We start from the raw sequence: 14,473 nt of genomic DNA, 5'->3' as shown, positions 1-14,473 counted from the left end.
GATCGAAATCTTCACCAGAAAGACTGCTGGATCACTTCGCAAAGTCTCTGTGGCCTGTCTCTGGCACATCAGCACCACAGGTAACCAGCTCCTTCTGCAAATTGTACTTTCCTCTTTAACTGAGAGCAGCATTCAAGCCTCTTTTTTTAAAAATGCAGTCTGTGTAGTTCCCTCCCAGGCTCACCATGCACACTCTGTACATGTGCCCTCAGATCAGTCAGCAGCGAGATCCAGGGGAAAGCAGTTCCTGCCCTCTCTTCTTCAGAAACAGCAGTACTTGCTCTGGACTGGGGATTTCCTAGGCTGAATGAACATCCGGAGATTCTCAGGAGTCTGTGAAGTCTGGGAGGGGGTGGGGTGCGTGGGAAGAGGGCGGATCTGGCTAGAAGGGGTGGAGGAGGAGGGAAAGAGCTGCTGGAGAGACGCCAGTCGAGAAGAAGCCACGAAGAAGAGCAAGAGAGCGAGAATCAGAAGGGCGTGTGAATCACAGGAAAGCAAGCAGGGAGAAAACATTTCCCCGCTGAAGGAGGAAGGAAGGACTGTTACCAGCCAGCCAGATCGCGCGTTTTGCTGGAAGCTTTAGGTCTCCCAGGAGGGACTGGAGAAAGAAAGGATCTGTAAGTTATGTCTGTGACTTTTATATCTGTAAGTTTTGATTGTCCTGTTTGTTTGTTTTTTAAAGAGTTTTGTGTTCCCATCTCCTCACTTTGTCCTCCTTTAAAAGTTCCAGGTTTTGGTGGGGATCTGTGATGTTCCTGGGGACCTCTTCTCTGCTTTCTCAATCTCTCCTTACCCAGGCACTCCAGAGGGCACCGGTAACCATGGGTGTAGCCGGGGGGGGTACTTAACTGCGCCCCCCTCACATGAAGCCTGCCCCCCAGCATAAATCCACGCTATGCCTTGCATTTAGGTGGGGGTCAAGTCACTCCGGCTTGCATCCTGAGTTGCCCTCTGTGAACACGGAATTGTGATTTGAGAAGGAGCCTGGAAACTCATCCAGCCCTCTGGTGAGGCTGGGGTCCCACCAGGACATCGTTGCTGATAGGTGGCCATCCAGCCTCTGCTTTCAACCTTTAATGCAGGAAGGTGTCTCTTTGAAGGGACAGGAATAAATCAAATCCCTTTCACTGGACAGAGTCTGATCCAAAGGAGGCTGCCACTGTTGAGAGCATGGAGAAGTTTTTTTAGTACTGTTCTCAATATTTTTCATGGCCAGGTCAAGATATTTCTCTCCCCCACACTCACTCCTTTTCATTTTTAAAGTAGTATTCAAAACTGTAAAAGTTTTTAGTGGTTTCTAGCTAACCACAATGAGGCTCCAAGAATTGTTAGATTTCTGAGTGTGATGTAAAAGCAGTTTCTCTCCCACCACTTCCTCTGTGGGCTGATTCAGCTTCTGCTTCCATTCATTCTTGTCATTCTTCTGCCTTAACCTTAGTAACGTAAGTGTTGCTCTTAAGTATCAGTCGCCGAATGCATAATAACAGTAGAATTAATAACAGTAAAATTTTATGGAAGGTTTATAACATTTTGAGCATTAAAACCCAAATGGATTTATAAAAAGATAATAAAAAGGAGTATATAAAAAAGAATAACAACAACAAAAAAAAATACCCATGATCCTTACAAAACACAATTAAATAAAAAAGAGGAAGAGAAAGAACAAATTAAAAATAACTAAAAGAATAGAAAAGACTAGGAAAACATGATTAAAAAGAAGAACTCCTGCCTCCCTATCTGACAATTATCTGTTACAACAGTTATTCAAAGTATTTAACATATGTACTCCATAATAGTTTTGTCCCCTCTGTAGGCTGTAACTTTGCCCAAATTTCCCTCTAGAGTCCAGCCTTTAATGTTTAGTTACTCAGACAGCACAAAACGACTCTTCTAACATCCTTCTAGTAAACCAAATTGATATTTCTCCTGTTTCTATTTAAAATCTCTTATAAAGTCCTTTTAACCAGTTACAATAATAGTAATGGTAATGCTGGAATTCAGCTGGAAAATCTACTATTTTGGATGATTGATGGTTAACTCTGTGTTTGGGCACCTATTGAGATATTGCATTCTTATTTTGCATGATGGTTCCTGAGACCAAGGGACAGGGTTTGTCTATGTTTTAATACAACTGGATGTCATTATGAATCAAGATGGCAGACTGAAACTTTCAAAACTTCACTGATTTTAACCACTGATTTCAAAACTTTGCTGATTGTTTAGGTTTTTTTGGCATTCTCATGCAAAGCCATATCTGGAGCGTCTAATGTCACCCATTCATGCTAGCTTTTGGTTGCCTCGCCTTATAAAATAGCAAAAGTGTCAATATGAAATGTTCAAATACTTCTGTAGTTCAGCTCAACCAGAGTGACTAATTCCCCTCTGTCTCCTCTCTCCAACAGAACAGAAAACGGTGTGGAGTATTATGAGCAGCAGTGAGTGGGGCAGCAACATTTTCACCATGGACACTGAAAACACATATGAAATGTACGGAGAGCAACTTCGTGCAAAATGTTTCGAAGAAGAAATCTACAGATATGCATTTTCTGAATTGGGTTATTATACTAAACCCATTGTCATCCTTATCTGCATATTTGGGTTGCTGGGGAATGGATATGTTTTGTGGCGCCTTGATTCCCATATTAAGAGAAATCCTTTCACCACCTACATCCTGAATTTGACTGCAGCTGACTTTGGCCTGCTCATGTTTTTGTCTCTGTCCCTTATCTTTTTGTTCGCTGATGACCTCTGTGGATTACCACTCCCTGCCCGCATTTCTGCAATACCCCTGTTGCACTTATGCCAATTTTGTTATACTGCCAGTCTCTGTTTCCATACAATCATCAGCATAGAAAGATGCCTCTCTGTCTCTTTTCCGAGCTGCTACCAACATTGGCGGCCACAATCCCTTTCGTCTGGGCTATCTGTACTAGTCTGGATCCTGTGTGTCATGTTCTGCGGAATGGAAATTTCATTTTACCTGGTCTATAATGTGATATTATACCCAGTTGTCAAGAACATGTTCATTGTGGTCATATGGGTTTTGCCTCCAATTTTAGCTGTCTTCACTTTGCTCCTGCTGGCCAAAATGTGTTGCAACTCTCAGCGCCGACTGCCAGGAAGCCTGACTACTGCTATTCTTCTCTCCCTCCTGTTTTTCCTTCTCTGCCATGGCCCATGGAGCATCACATTTCTGCTATCCTCCCCTAAGCATTCACAAACTCTTATTGCACTTTCACAGCTCCTCTACTCTGTCAGTGGCAGCATTAAACCAGTGCTTTATTACTTGGTGGGGAAACGGGGCAAATGTTCCTCTACAGAACCCCTGAAGGTCATTTTCAGGAGGGTCTTCCAGGATGAATACTATTCTCTGCAAGAGAACGTGTTGACTGATGCAGAGAAACTTAGTGCAGTAACTTGTTCAACGCAAGCCATCAACTGACGAAGCCAGCATTGTTCTTGAATGGAAATGCTTTGATCCTGGACTATGTAAGAATAATTGCTCATAGTGGACTATACCATGAAGCTCAATCTCCTTACCCAGGAATGAAGATGCAAGATGCAATCAATAGGCACAACAAAAAGCCACAGCTTCATTAACTCAAAGGAATGCTTTTCTCTTGCCATACTGATTTAACTGCTACTTCTCTCTAGCTTAGTATTGATAAAGTTGCTGCAGCATAGTCCATTGCCATCAGGAACCTCAGGGTACCTCCCTGTGTGGAGTAAAGTCAGCCATGTTGATGACTATCACTGCCTCTTGTGGGAGCATAGTCCCATAATAAACTGCTCAGGACCGCAATACCTCAGGGACGACCTCTCTCCATGTGAACCTACCTGGAACCTGAGATCCTCATCTGAGGCCCTCCTTCATGTGCCTCCTCCACAAAGAGGTCTCAAGGGTGGCAACACGAGAATGGGCCTTTTCTGCAGTGGTTCCCCATTTGTAGAATGCTCTCCCTAGGGAGGTTTGCCTGGCCCCATCCTTATACACATTTAGGCACCAGGCAAATACTTCCCTGTTTAACCAGGCCTTTGGATGATTCACATCCAATACCCTCTTAAAATGTATTGGAAGGGGCGTCTGTTATTGAGTTGCTTTTATTTGTATTCTATATTTTGTGCTTTTATATTGTGATTGTATCTTGTGAACCTCCCTGAGACCCGCGGGTATAGGGAAGCGTACAAATTTAATATATAATAATAATAGTTTAACTATGCACTGTGTGAATTGATTTGCCTGTGTGAAGAAATACTTTCTTTTGCCCCAGATGCTGTAAACTTTCCTCAGAGGGAAGTCAGGAGTCAGGGAATTTGATCCCTCCCAGGGTGGCAGCCAATAAGCAGATAAAAAAAGAAGAGTTACTACCAAGTCTTTAATTCAAGATTCACAATAGAAGACATAGCAATGCCACCTCTTTTAGATAATGGCATTGCTCCGTGTAAAGTCCCACCCCCTCCGTCTCTCCTATCATACGTCATCCCTGCCCCGGCTGATCTGTGCTTTCTGGCTTTAATCCTTCTCTTCTACTACTCTCAATGCTCGCCAGGACCTGGGATAAGGGGAGGGGTCTGGCATGCTTTCCAAAGACACTGAGTCTGTCAGCTGTCTCTACCCTGGTGCTTCTTCTTCCTCCTGCTCCTCTCCCAATATTTCCCAGCTGCTGCCCTCTGCAGCCTCTGAACTGTGACCTTCTGCAAACCACTGTTCTAAATCTATACTGTCTCCTTCTTCTCTTGGAAGTGCAGGAGGAGGGGGCGGGTCTCCACCATTCCTCCTCAGACCAGTCCCTGACAGTGTTTCATACGTAGTCCTTTTAGGCACTGCCATGGGTTCTTTGAAACCTTTGATTAGGAGGAATTCAGTGATGTACTAAGGCAGGGGTCAGCAACCTAAGGCCCATGGGCCGGAAGCAGCCCACGGAGGCCACTTAACCTGCCCCCAAGCCTCCCCCGAACTGAGTCACCCTCTCAGTGAGTCCCTGAGTGCTGCACTAAACCGGCACAGTGCAGCATGGGGGCTCTTTTCCGCGGCTCCCGAAATCACTTCTTTGCATGCCCAGATGCCAGAAATCGTGTCTGCGCATGTCCAAGGCACTGGAAATCGCTTCTTCACAGGCACGGTTTCCGGCATTTGGGCATGCGCAGAAGCAACTTCCGGCACCGCGGACATGAGCAGACACGATTTTCGGCATTGTGCTGCGCCGGCCCGGCCCATGGAAGATCTCCACGGGAGTGATCCGGCCCATACCCAGTAAGCCTTGCCGACCCCTGTACTAAGGCATCCATTCTGTCTAGTTAGGCATCTTTGCTTGCAAGTCAGAATGATCACCCTCTTCTGCCACACTTCATATTGCAAGGTTTATCCCAGCCCCTGCAGGCCAATTTTGGTGAGCACATAGGGAGGGTGGTGGAATATTTGCTCAGGGCTTCTGATGGTGGGGTTTGCTAGCCGAATCCCTCCCGCTTTATTTGCAATTCTCCAAAGTCACCTTGGGGCCTTGAATAAGACAATGAATGAATAAGGTTATTCAGAAGAATAACAATAGCATGTGCAGCTGCTGTCCCTTGCTATGAACTTGCATGTTGCCTTCTAAAGTTGGAAGAAGGTGGCCAAGGAGGTTGGAGGAGGTGGATTTAGAGCAGTGTGGCCTTGGTTCGGTATACCTGAAGGAGCGTCTCCACCTCCATCGTTCTGCCCAGACACTGAGGTCCAGCACCGAGGGCCTTCTGGCAGTTCCCACGCTGCGAGAAGCCAAGTTACAGGGAACCAGGCAGAGGGCCTTCTCCGTAGTGGCACCCGCCCTGTGGAATGCCCTCCCACCAGGTGTCAAAGAGAACAACAACTACCAGACTTTTAGAAGATATCTGAAGGCAGCCCTGTTTAGGGAAGCTTTTGATGCTTAATAGATTATTGTATTTTAATATTCTGTTGGAAGCCGCTCAGAGTGCCTGAGGAAACCCAGCCAGATGGGCGGGGTATATATAATTTTATTATTATTATTATTATTATTATTATTATTATTATTATTATTATTCCACTGCACTGGGTCAATGGAAGGCATCACCACTCTGACATAGGCAAGAGGTGCAGGGCGCCAAATTTTTGCTTTGCAGAGGGTGCCAGGGAAATTTGAAAGGCCAAAGACTAGGAGGAAGACTGACCTGATGATGTATCATAACCAGATCCACAGTTTCTTCTGCTCCTGTCCAGGCGAGCCAACAACCATGACCCCCCTTGCCACTCATTTGCCTGTCATAGCATCAGCTTATTATTAGATGTAAAAGGTTTGCCTTTTGTATTCTTTGGTGTACTACTGAATATCATGTTGCTTTTTTATGATCCCAGAGCTGCCCCATCCCATTCATGGTGAGCAGCTTTTAAGCCTTTTGACAATGTCAATAAATAGGTAATGAATTGAAAGACTAAAGCTAGTCAATATTGATTGCTTTCTCTGTTCCAACTGTTTCTTTCTCTTTGAAAATGTACCCATTTGTACAGGAAGGAGTGATGCTTAGTTCTCATGTTCAGTGTGTGTGCCTTTGACGGTGCAGGTAGCCATGTTGGTCTGACGCACTCAATATATATATATATATGTTGTTGTTGTTGTTTAGTCGTTTAGTCGTGTCCGACTCTTCGTGACCCCATGGACCAGAGCACGCCAGGCACTTCTGTCCTCCATTGCCTCCCGCAGTTTGATCAAACTCATGCTAGTAGCTTCAAGTATATATATATATATATATGCAGGTTTTGGTGTCTTCGGGTGTCTTCCCGTGTAAGAGTCGGGGTGTCTGGGCGACGTTTCGACGAGGTCTCACTCGTCATCTTCAGGCTGGTGCTTTCGGCTTCTTGTTACTGGAACAGAGCAGAATCTGGTGTTTGAGTTCCTATAAATACTGTTGAGGGGTGTGGTGTATAGCCTCCAACGTTCTAGGCAGAGAGGAAGTTCCTAGATTAGTGTGCCTTTTCTTCTTTTGTTCCTTAATTACTTGAGGGATATCTTGGGTGATTTCATGAGTGATATTCTGAATATCACTGGGTGGGTCATTAAGTGTAGATTAGTTGCTAAAGCTCTCGTGTCTTGACCTCTTGAGCTTGTGAAGAGTTTTTCTGAGAAGATGGCTGTGCTGCATTTAGTTGTGCTCTGGCTTGGCTTCGTGTATAGGGGCGAGCTATGGTTTTGTGCCTTGTGCCAGCCAGATCTGTGTAGGGATTGCAGGGGGGTGCAGCATCCGGAGGTGCCACTATAGTTTGGTTGCTGGATGGAGTCTGTAATATGTCTGTGGAGAGGGTCTGGGTTTGGGTCTGGTGTGGTTGATCCGGTGTGGTTGAAGACACCAAAACCTGCATTCCTATACCCGTAAAAATCTACGAAAGCATATATATATTGTCAGGGGATGGTTAGCTGCTTGTGCTTAAAATTGTGCCCCTTCAGAGTTTGTGCGACCCCACAAACCTCTGTGTGTGACAGAGCTCCTCAGACATGTCTGCTCTAGTCACTAGTAGTGTCTGACAGTGGCTGTCTGCGGAAGCGCTTCCAGCAAAGAAGTTCCTTAACGGAAACGCGTCTCCTGGACTCACGACGTGGCAGCTTCCGGCGAAGCATGGGTCTCCCTGCAGTAGCTTCTGACACCTCCCCGCTATTTTCGCTCGAAGTGTCTCTCACCCCTTTCTCTCCCCTGCTGCTTCCTGCCTGGGCTGCTGCGTCTCTCTCAGCATTACTGAGATCCTCCTCCAGAGACCCCGCGCTCCCCCTGCTGGTCCCTGCTTTGGCTGTTGACTCTCTCCCAGTCTCTGGGAGCCTTACCACTTCCCTTTCCTCCGATGTCAGTTCCCTGACATCCACCTCCCCTCCAGGGCCCCCCTCTCCCCCGCCCCTACTTTCTCCTCTGGGCGGTGAGGAGCTGAAACCCCTAAAAGAATCCTCTTCATCTTCAGACGTCTCGAACAATTCCCTCCATCGGTCTTCGTTCCGACTCGCTGAATCCTCCTCCACCTCGGAATCAGCGAACCCCTCCAACTCTTCTTTGTCGTCGGTGGTGGCGAAGTATTCCCTCCGGAACCTTGCCACTGGCTGGGGTTTTCTAGGGAATCTCTGATGAAAAGTTTCAATCAAAACCTCGTCATCTACATCCTCTGCCCTGACCCAGGTGTTTTCCGACTCCGGCTCCCCTTCCCACATTACCAAATACTCTACTTGCTCTCCCCTCCACCTGGAATCGAGAATCTCCGCTACATGGTAGCTGTGTTCTTTTTCCTCCATAGCTGGTCCCCTATTGACCCTCCCCTCTCTGTCCCCTATATACGGTGACAGCAATGATCTGTGGAACACTGGGTGCAACTTCATGTGGTTCGGTAACCGGAGTCTGAAAGCCACTGGGTTGACCTGTTGCGTGACTTCAAATGGGCCCAGTCTTTTGGGTCTTAACTTCTTACAACCTCCTTTAAATGGTAACCCTTGGGTGGACAGCCACACCTGGTCCCCCACCCTAATGCTTTCCCCTTCCCTTCTGGTTTTGTCTGCCTGCCTCTTATATTCCTCCTTCGCCCTGTTTAAATTAAGTTGGAGCTGGTGATGGATCGCTTCCATTTCTTCAACGAACTGTTCTGCGGCAGGAACGCTCCAGTTCTCCCCCTCCCCCCCTGGGAAGGCTCGGGGATGACACCCGTGATTGGCCAAAAAAGGGCTCATCCCCGTGGACACGTTCTCTGCATTGTTATAGGCAAATTCTGCCAACGCCAGCTTCTCCACCCAATCATTCTCTCTGTCATTCACATAACACCTCAAATATTGCTGGAGGACACCATTAGCTCTTTCCGCCTGCCCATTGGTTTCTGGATGACGGGCAGTGGAAAAATTCACCTCTACGTGCAATAAGCTCATGAGCTTCCTCCAGAACCTGGAAGTAAATTGTTTCCCTCGGTCCGAAACCACCCTCAAGGGGGCACCATGCAACCTAAACACATTTTCCACAAACAATTTAGCGGTTTCTTCTGCTGTGACCGCATGTGAGCAGGCTATAAAGTGGGCCATCTTGGTTAACAGGTCTACCACAACCATAATGGCTGTCTTCCCTTTGGACCTGGGCAGATCAGTCATGAAATCTATTGCCACTGCCTCCCATGGTCTTTCCGGCGTGGGTAGTGGTTCTAATAAACCTGCCGGTGCCCGCCTCTCCCCCTTGGCTCATTGACATCGGTCACACCCTCTCACATATTCCCGCACATCTTCCCTGACCTTGGGCCACCAGAATTCCCTGGTAACCAGCCACATGGTTTTGTGTTGCCCAAAATGCCCTGCTGTGGGGCTATCGTGCAGTTGCTTGAGTACCTTTTCCCTCAATTCCCCTTCAGGTATGTATATAATAATAATAATAATAATAATAATTTATTATTTGTACCCCGCCCATCTGGCTGGGTTTCCCCAGCCACTCTGGGCGGCTTCCACAGAAACCAAAAAAACATTAAAATATCATACATTAAAAGCTTCCCTGAATAGGGCCGCCTTAAGATGTTTTCTGAATGTCAGGTAGTTTTCCATCACCTTGACATCCGATGGGAGGGCATTCCACAGGGCGGGCGCCACCACCGAAAAGGCCCTCTGCCTGGTTCCCTGTAGCTTCGCTTCTCGCAATGAGGGAACCGCCAGAAGGCCCTCGGCGCTGGACCTCAGTGTCCGGGCAGAACGATGGGGGTGGAGACGCTCCTTCAGGTATACTGGGCCGAAGCCGTTTAGGGCTTTAAAGGTCAACACCAACACTTTGAATTGTGCTCGGAAACGTACTGGGAGCCAATGTAGGTCTTTCAAGACCGGTGTTATGTGGTCTCGGCGGCCGCCCCCAGTCACCAGTCTAGCTGCCGCATTCTGGATTAGTTGTAGTTTCCGAGTCACCTTCAAAGGTAGCCCCACGTAGAGCGCATTGCAGTAGTCCAAGCGGGAGATAACTAGAGCATGCACCACTCTGGCCAGACAGTCAGCGGGCAGGTAGGGTCTCAGCCTGCGTACCAGGTGGAGTTGGTAGACAGCTGCCCTGGATACAGAATTGACCTGTGCCTCCATGGACAGCTGTGAGTCCAAAATGACTCCCAGGCTACGCACCTGGTCCTTCAGGGGCACAGTTACCCCATTCAGGACCAGGGAGTCCTCCACACCAGCCCGCCCCCTGTCCCCCAAAAACAGTACTTCTGTCTTGTCAGGATTCAACTTCAATCCATTAGCCGCCATCCCTTGTAGTACAACGCCCCGTTTCTCTCCTCAAAACCCCCGGGTTTGTCTCCCTCCCTCCTGAGACCCCTGAGTTTGTCCTGGGCGTATTCATCCTGCACCGTTCCCTCTACCAGTTCCCTTTGCCCCACCAAAGCCGCCCCACACACCCAGCGGTCCTCGGGAATAACATGGGTCTCTTCGGGTGCACCCTCTCCCTCCAAATATTCAGGTTTGCGTGAGAGAGCGTCCGCCCTAACGTTCTCCGGGCCTGGTACGTAACAAATCTCAAAGTTAAATTTGGAGAACTCCTGGGCCCATCTCAACTGCCTTTGGTTGAGCACTCGCGCAGTTCTCCAATACTCTAGATTCTTATGGTCCGTGCACACTTGCACCTTCTGTTGTGCACCAATTAGTAGGTGCCTCCATCTCCGGAAGGCCTCATAAATCGCAAGAAGTTCCCGGTCGTGCACCGTGTAGTTTCTCTCAGATTTGTTCAGCTTTCGCGAAAAGAAGGCACACGGTCGCCACTCTGACCCCTCCTTCCCCGGCTGCAGAAGAAGCACCGCCCCTATGGCTCTGTCCGAAGCGTCTGTTTCGACCCTCAGCTTTTTTTGTAAATCCACATGTAGAAGTTGTTCGTCAGAGGCGAAGGCCCTTTTCAGTTCCTCAAACGCTCGCTCCGCCTCCCCCGTCCAAACAAACTTCTTTTTGCTGCTGAGACAGTCCGTGATGGGCGCCGTCAGGTGGGCGAAGTTTCGGATGAACTTACGATAAAAGTTTCCAAACCCTAGGAACCTCTGCACATCCTTCTTGGTCTTGGGTGTTTTCCATTCCAGCACCGCTTGAACCTTGCCGGGGTCCATGGCCAACCCCTTGTCTGACAAGCGGTACCCCAGGAATTCCACCTCCTTGGTATGAAACTGACACTTCTCCAGTTTCACCCACAATCTGTTGGCTTGCAGCCTGCTCAACACTTCTCTGACGTCTCTCACATGTTGCTCCTCATTCTCCGAATACACCAACACGTCATCTAAGAAGGCCACGCAATTCTTGTAGAGCAAAGGCCCCAGTACATGGTTCATAAAGGCTTGAAAACACGCGGAGCCTGTTTGTAATCCAAAAGGCATAACGAGGTATTCAAATGCCCCCAAAGGGGTGAACATGGTGGTCTTCCATTCATCCCCTTTCCTTATACGTATCAGGTTGTACGCCCCCCTTAGGTCCAGCTTTGTAAAAATCTTTCCTTTTCGCACCCTGGTCAAAATATCATCAATCCTGGGCATAGGAAAAGCCGCCGGCTCTGTCACTGCATTTAGGGCCCGAAAGTCACATACCAGCCTCGGCTTGTCCGTGTTTTTTTTATCCACAAAAAACACTGGGCTACCCCCCGCTGCCTTGGACTCTCTGATGAAGCCTCTCTTCAGGTTCTTGTCAATGAACGCTCGCAACTCCTGCATCTCCCTGTCTGACATGGCATACAACTTGCCTACAGGAAGCTGTGCTCCAGGGAGTAAATTGATCTGGCAATCAAAGGGCCTATGCGGGGGTAGTTGGTCCGCTTCCTTCTCGCTGAACACGACGCTGAGATCAGCATACTGTGGTGGCACCTTCCCCTTCTCCATCACTTCCGTCCCTGCTAGGGTGGCTTGGGCCCCTGCTGACCCCTTTTCCCCCCTGCAGTGTTCCAAGCAATGTGCTGAACCGAAGGAAACCACTCTTTGATGCCAGCCCACCAGCGGATCATGTAGGGCTAGCCAGCTCATTCCCAAAATAATGGGAGCGCCTCCCAAGGTGGCCACATTAAACGCTATCAGTTCTGTGTGCCTTGCCACCCTCATTATCATTGGGACGGTCTGCAAGCTGACGCCTCCTCCCAACAGTTCCCTGCCATCAATCGTGGTCACCTGCAGGGGGTTGCTTAAAGGGATAGTCTGTATCTGGTGCTCAGCAGCAAACTCCTTGCTCATGAAATTGCAGGAGCTGCCTGAGTCCAACAGCGCCTTTATTTTTAGGGGGTGTCCATTTTGCAGCTCTAGAGACACTTCAAGCACTAGAGCAGGTCGAGGAGCTTCTGGCACTGGCACTTGGGGAAGGGGCACTTTCACTGCTCTTTGGCCTGGCTGCAGTGCCCTGCTGGCAACCAGGCGTTGGCTTTTACCTGCTCCGTTTCTCCCTGCTCTTCCCCCTCAACAGCTCCCACCATCCCTTGCCATTCCTTCCTCTGGGGGCAGACTCTGGCAAAGTGGCCTGGCTGTTGGCAGAGATAGCATTTCCGGGCTCCCTTTCCCTCCTTCTTCGCCCCCTCACTGGGCTTTGAAACTGCGCGCGCGCGGGCTGTTCCGATTTCCATCGGCTCTGCCGGCGGGAAAGCTGGCTCAGGAATGTCTGGAATGCGTAACTCCTTCCAACGTTCCCCTCTCCCTTCCCGCCTCTCCAAGGCTCTTGCCTCCTGGCGCGCTCCAATGGTCAGCGCAGATTTGGTCAGCTGATCCATAGACCCCGCCCTGGGGCTCCTGGCCAGCTCGTCTTTCACAGCTGAAGAAAGACCTTCTTCAAATAGCATCTGAATGGGTGCCGCCGATAAATCCCACCCCAATCTGTGAATCAGCATGGTAAATTCAGTCCAGTACTCACGGACAGATCTGCTTCCCTGCTTGCAAGCCATTAGCTGTCTGCGTACCAACCCTTCCTCAATATCGCTGGAAAACATGATATCCATTGCACGAAAGAATTTCATAGTGTCCTTTAGGATATCGTTGTGCGTTGCCATCAGGGGTCGAACCCAGACCCGCGCCCCCTTCTCAAGATGCCCAATTACGAACGCAACTCGCGATTCCTCATCAGGGAACTCATCAAACTGCACATTCAGAGCATATTGCATCTCAGTCCTAAAGGCATGGTAATCCTTGGGGTCCCCCCCAAACTTCTGCACCAATCCTGGTACCTTTCTGGGGAACTGAGTGGTTCTCCCCTTTTTGTCAGCATCCTGAGCCCTTCTCTCCTCGAGCCTCGCCGTCTGCAGCGCAAGTTGGACCTCCAGAGCTTGATACCTTTCTTCCAAGCTTGGACCAGCTCCAACCCCTGCGTCTCCGGTTCCGACTGGGTTGCTCATGATGCTTTCTCCTGCACAGGCAGCGTACAGAGACTGTCAGACTGCTGTCAGGGGATGGTTAGCTGCTTGTGCTTAAAATTGTGCCCCTTCAGAGTTTGTGCGACCCCACAAACCTCTGTGTGTGACAGAGCTCCTCAGACATGTCTGCTCTAGTCACTAGTAGTGTCTGACAGTGGCTGTCTGCGGAAGCGCTTCCAGCAAAGAAGTTCCTTAACGGAAACGCGTCTCCTGGACTCACGACGTGGCAGCTTCCGGCGAAGCATGGGTCTCCCTGCAGTAGCTTCTGACACCTCCCCGCTATTTTCGCTCGAAGTGTCTCTCACCCCTTTCTCTCCCCTGCTGCTTCCTGCCTGGGCTGCTGCGTCTCTCTCAGCATTACTGAGATCCTCCTCCAGAGACCCCGCGCTCCCCCTGCTGGTCCCTGCTTTGGCTGTTGACTCTCTCCCAGTCTCTGGGAGCCTTACCACTTCCCTTTCCTCCGATGTCAGTTCCCTGACATATATATATATATATATATATATATATATTTGCTTTCGTAGATTTTCACGGGTACAGGAATGCAGGTTTTGGTGTCTTCGGGTGTCTTCCCGTGTAAGAGTCGGGGTGTCTGTGCGACGTTTCGACGAGGTCTCACTCGTCATCTTCAGGCTGGTGCTTTCGGCTTCTTGTTACTGGAACAGAGCAGAGTCTGGTGTTTGAGTTCCTATAAATACTGTTGAGGGGTGTGGTGTATAGCCTCCAACGTTCTGGGCAGAGAGGAAGTTCCTAGATTAGTGTGCCTTTTCTTCTTTTGTTCCTTAATTACTTGAGGGATATCTTATATATATATATATATATGCAGGTTTTGGTGTCTTCGGGTGTCTTCCTGTGTAAGAGTCGGGGTGTCTGTGCGACGTTTCGACGAGGTCTCACTCGTCATCTTCAGGCTGGTGCTTTCGGCTTCTTGTAACTGGAACAGAAGAAGAAAGAAGCCGACTCTTACATGGGAAGACACCCGAAGACACCAAAACCTGCATTCCTGTACCCGTGAAAATCTACGAAAGCATATATATATATATATATATATATATATATAATGTCCAGTAGCACCTTACAGACCAGCTACGTTTGTTTGTTCTTGGTATAAGCTTTTGTGTCTATGCATGCACACGAA

General features: G+C 48.8%; 1 protein-coding gene across 1 annotated transcript; it reads left to right on the top strand.

Annotated features, from left to right (window-relative positions):
- The first annotated feature begins 375 nt into the window (after positions 1–375).
- On the top strand, positions 376–4,220 carry LOC309539507 (mas-related G-protein coupled receptor member D-like). Its single transcript, XM_082235848.1, has 2 exons — positions 376–617; positions 2,403–4,220. Exon 2 carries the CDS (start codon positions 2,426–2,428, stop codon positions 3,440–3,442), a length of 1,017 nt encoding a protein of 338 aa, XP_082091974.1. The 5' UTR covers positions 376–617; positions 2,403–2,425; the 3' UTR covers positions 3,443–4,220.
- Positions 4,221–14,473: the final 10,253 nt, after the last annotated feature.

This window comes from Podarcis vaucheri (assembly GCF_965113315.1).
Source record: "Podarcis vaucheri genome assembly, chromosome: 8".
NCBI lineage: Eukaryota > Metazoa > Chordata > Lepidosauria > Squamata > Lacertidae > Podarcis > Podarcis vaucheri.
Note: the sequence above shows the minus strand (reverse complement) of the source record. Positions and strands in the feature narration are given on the sequence as shown.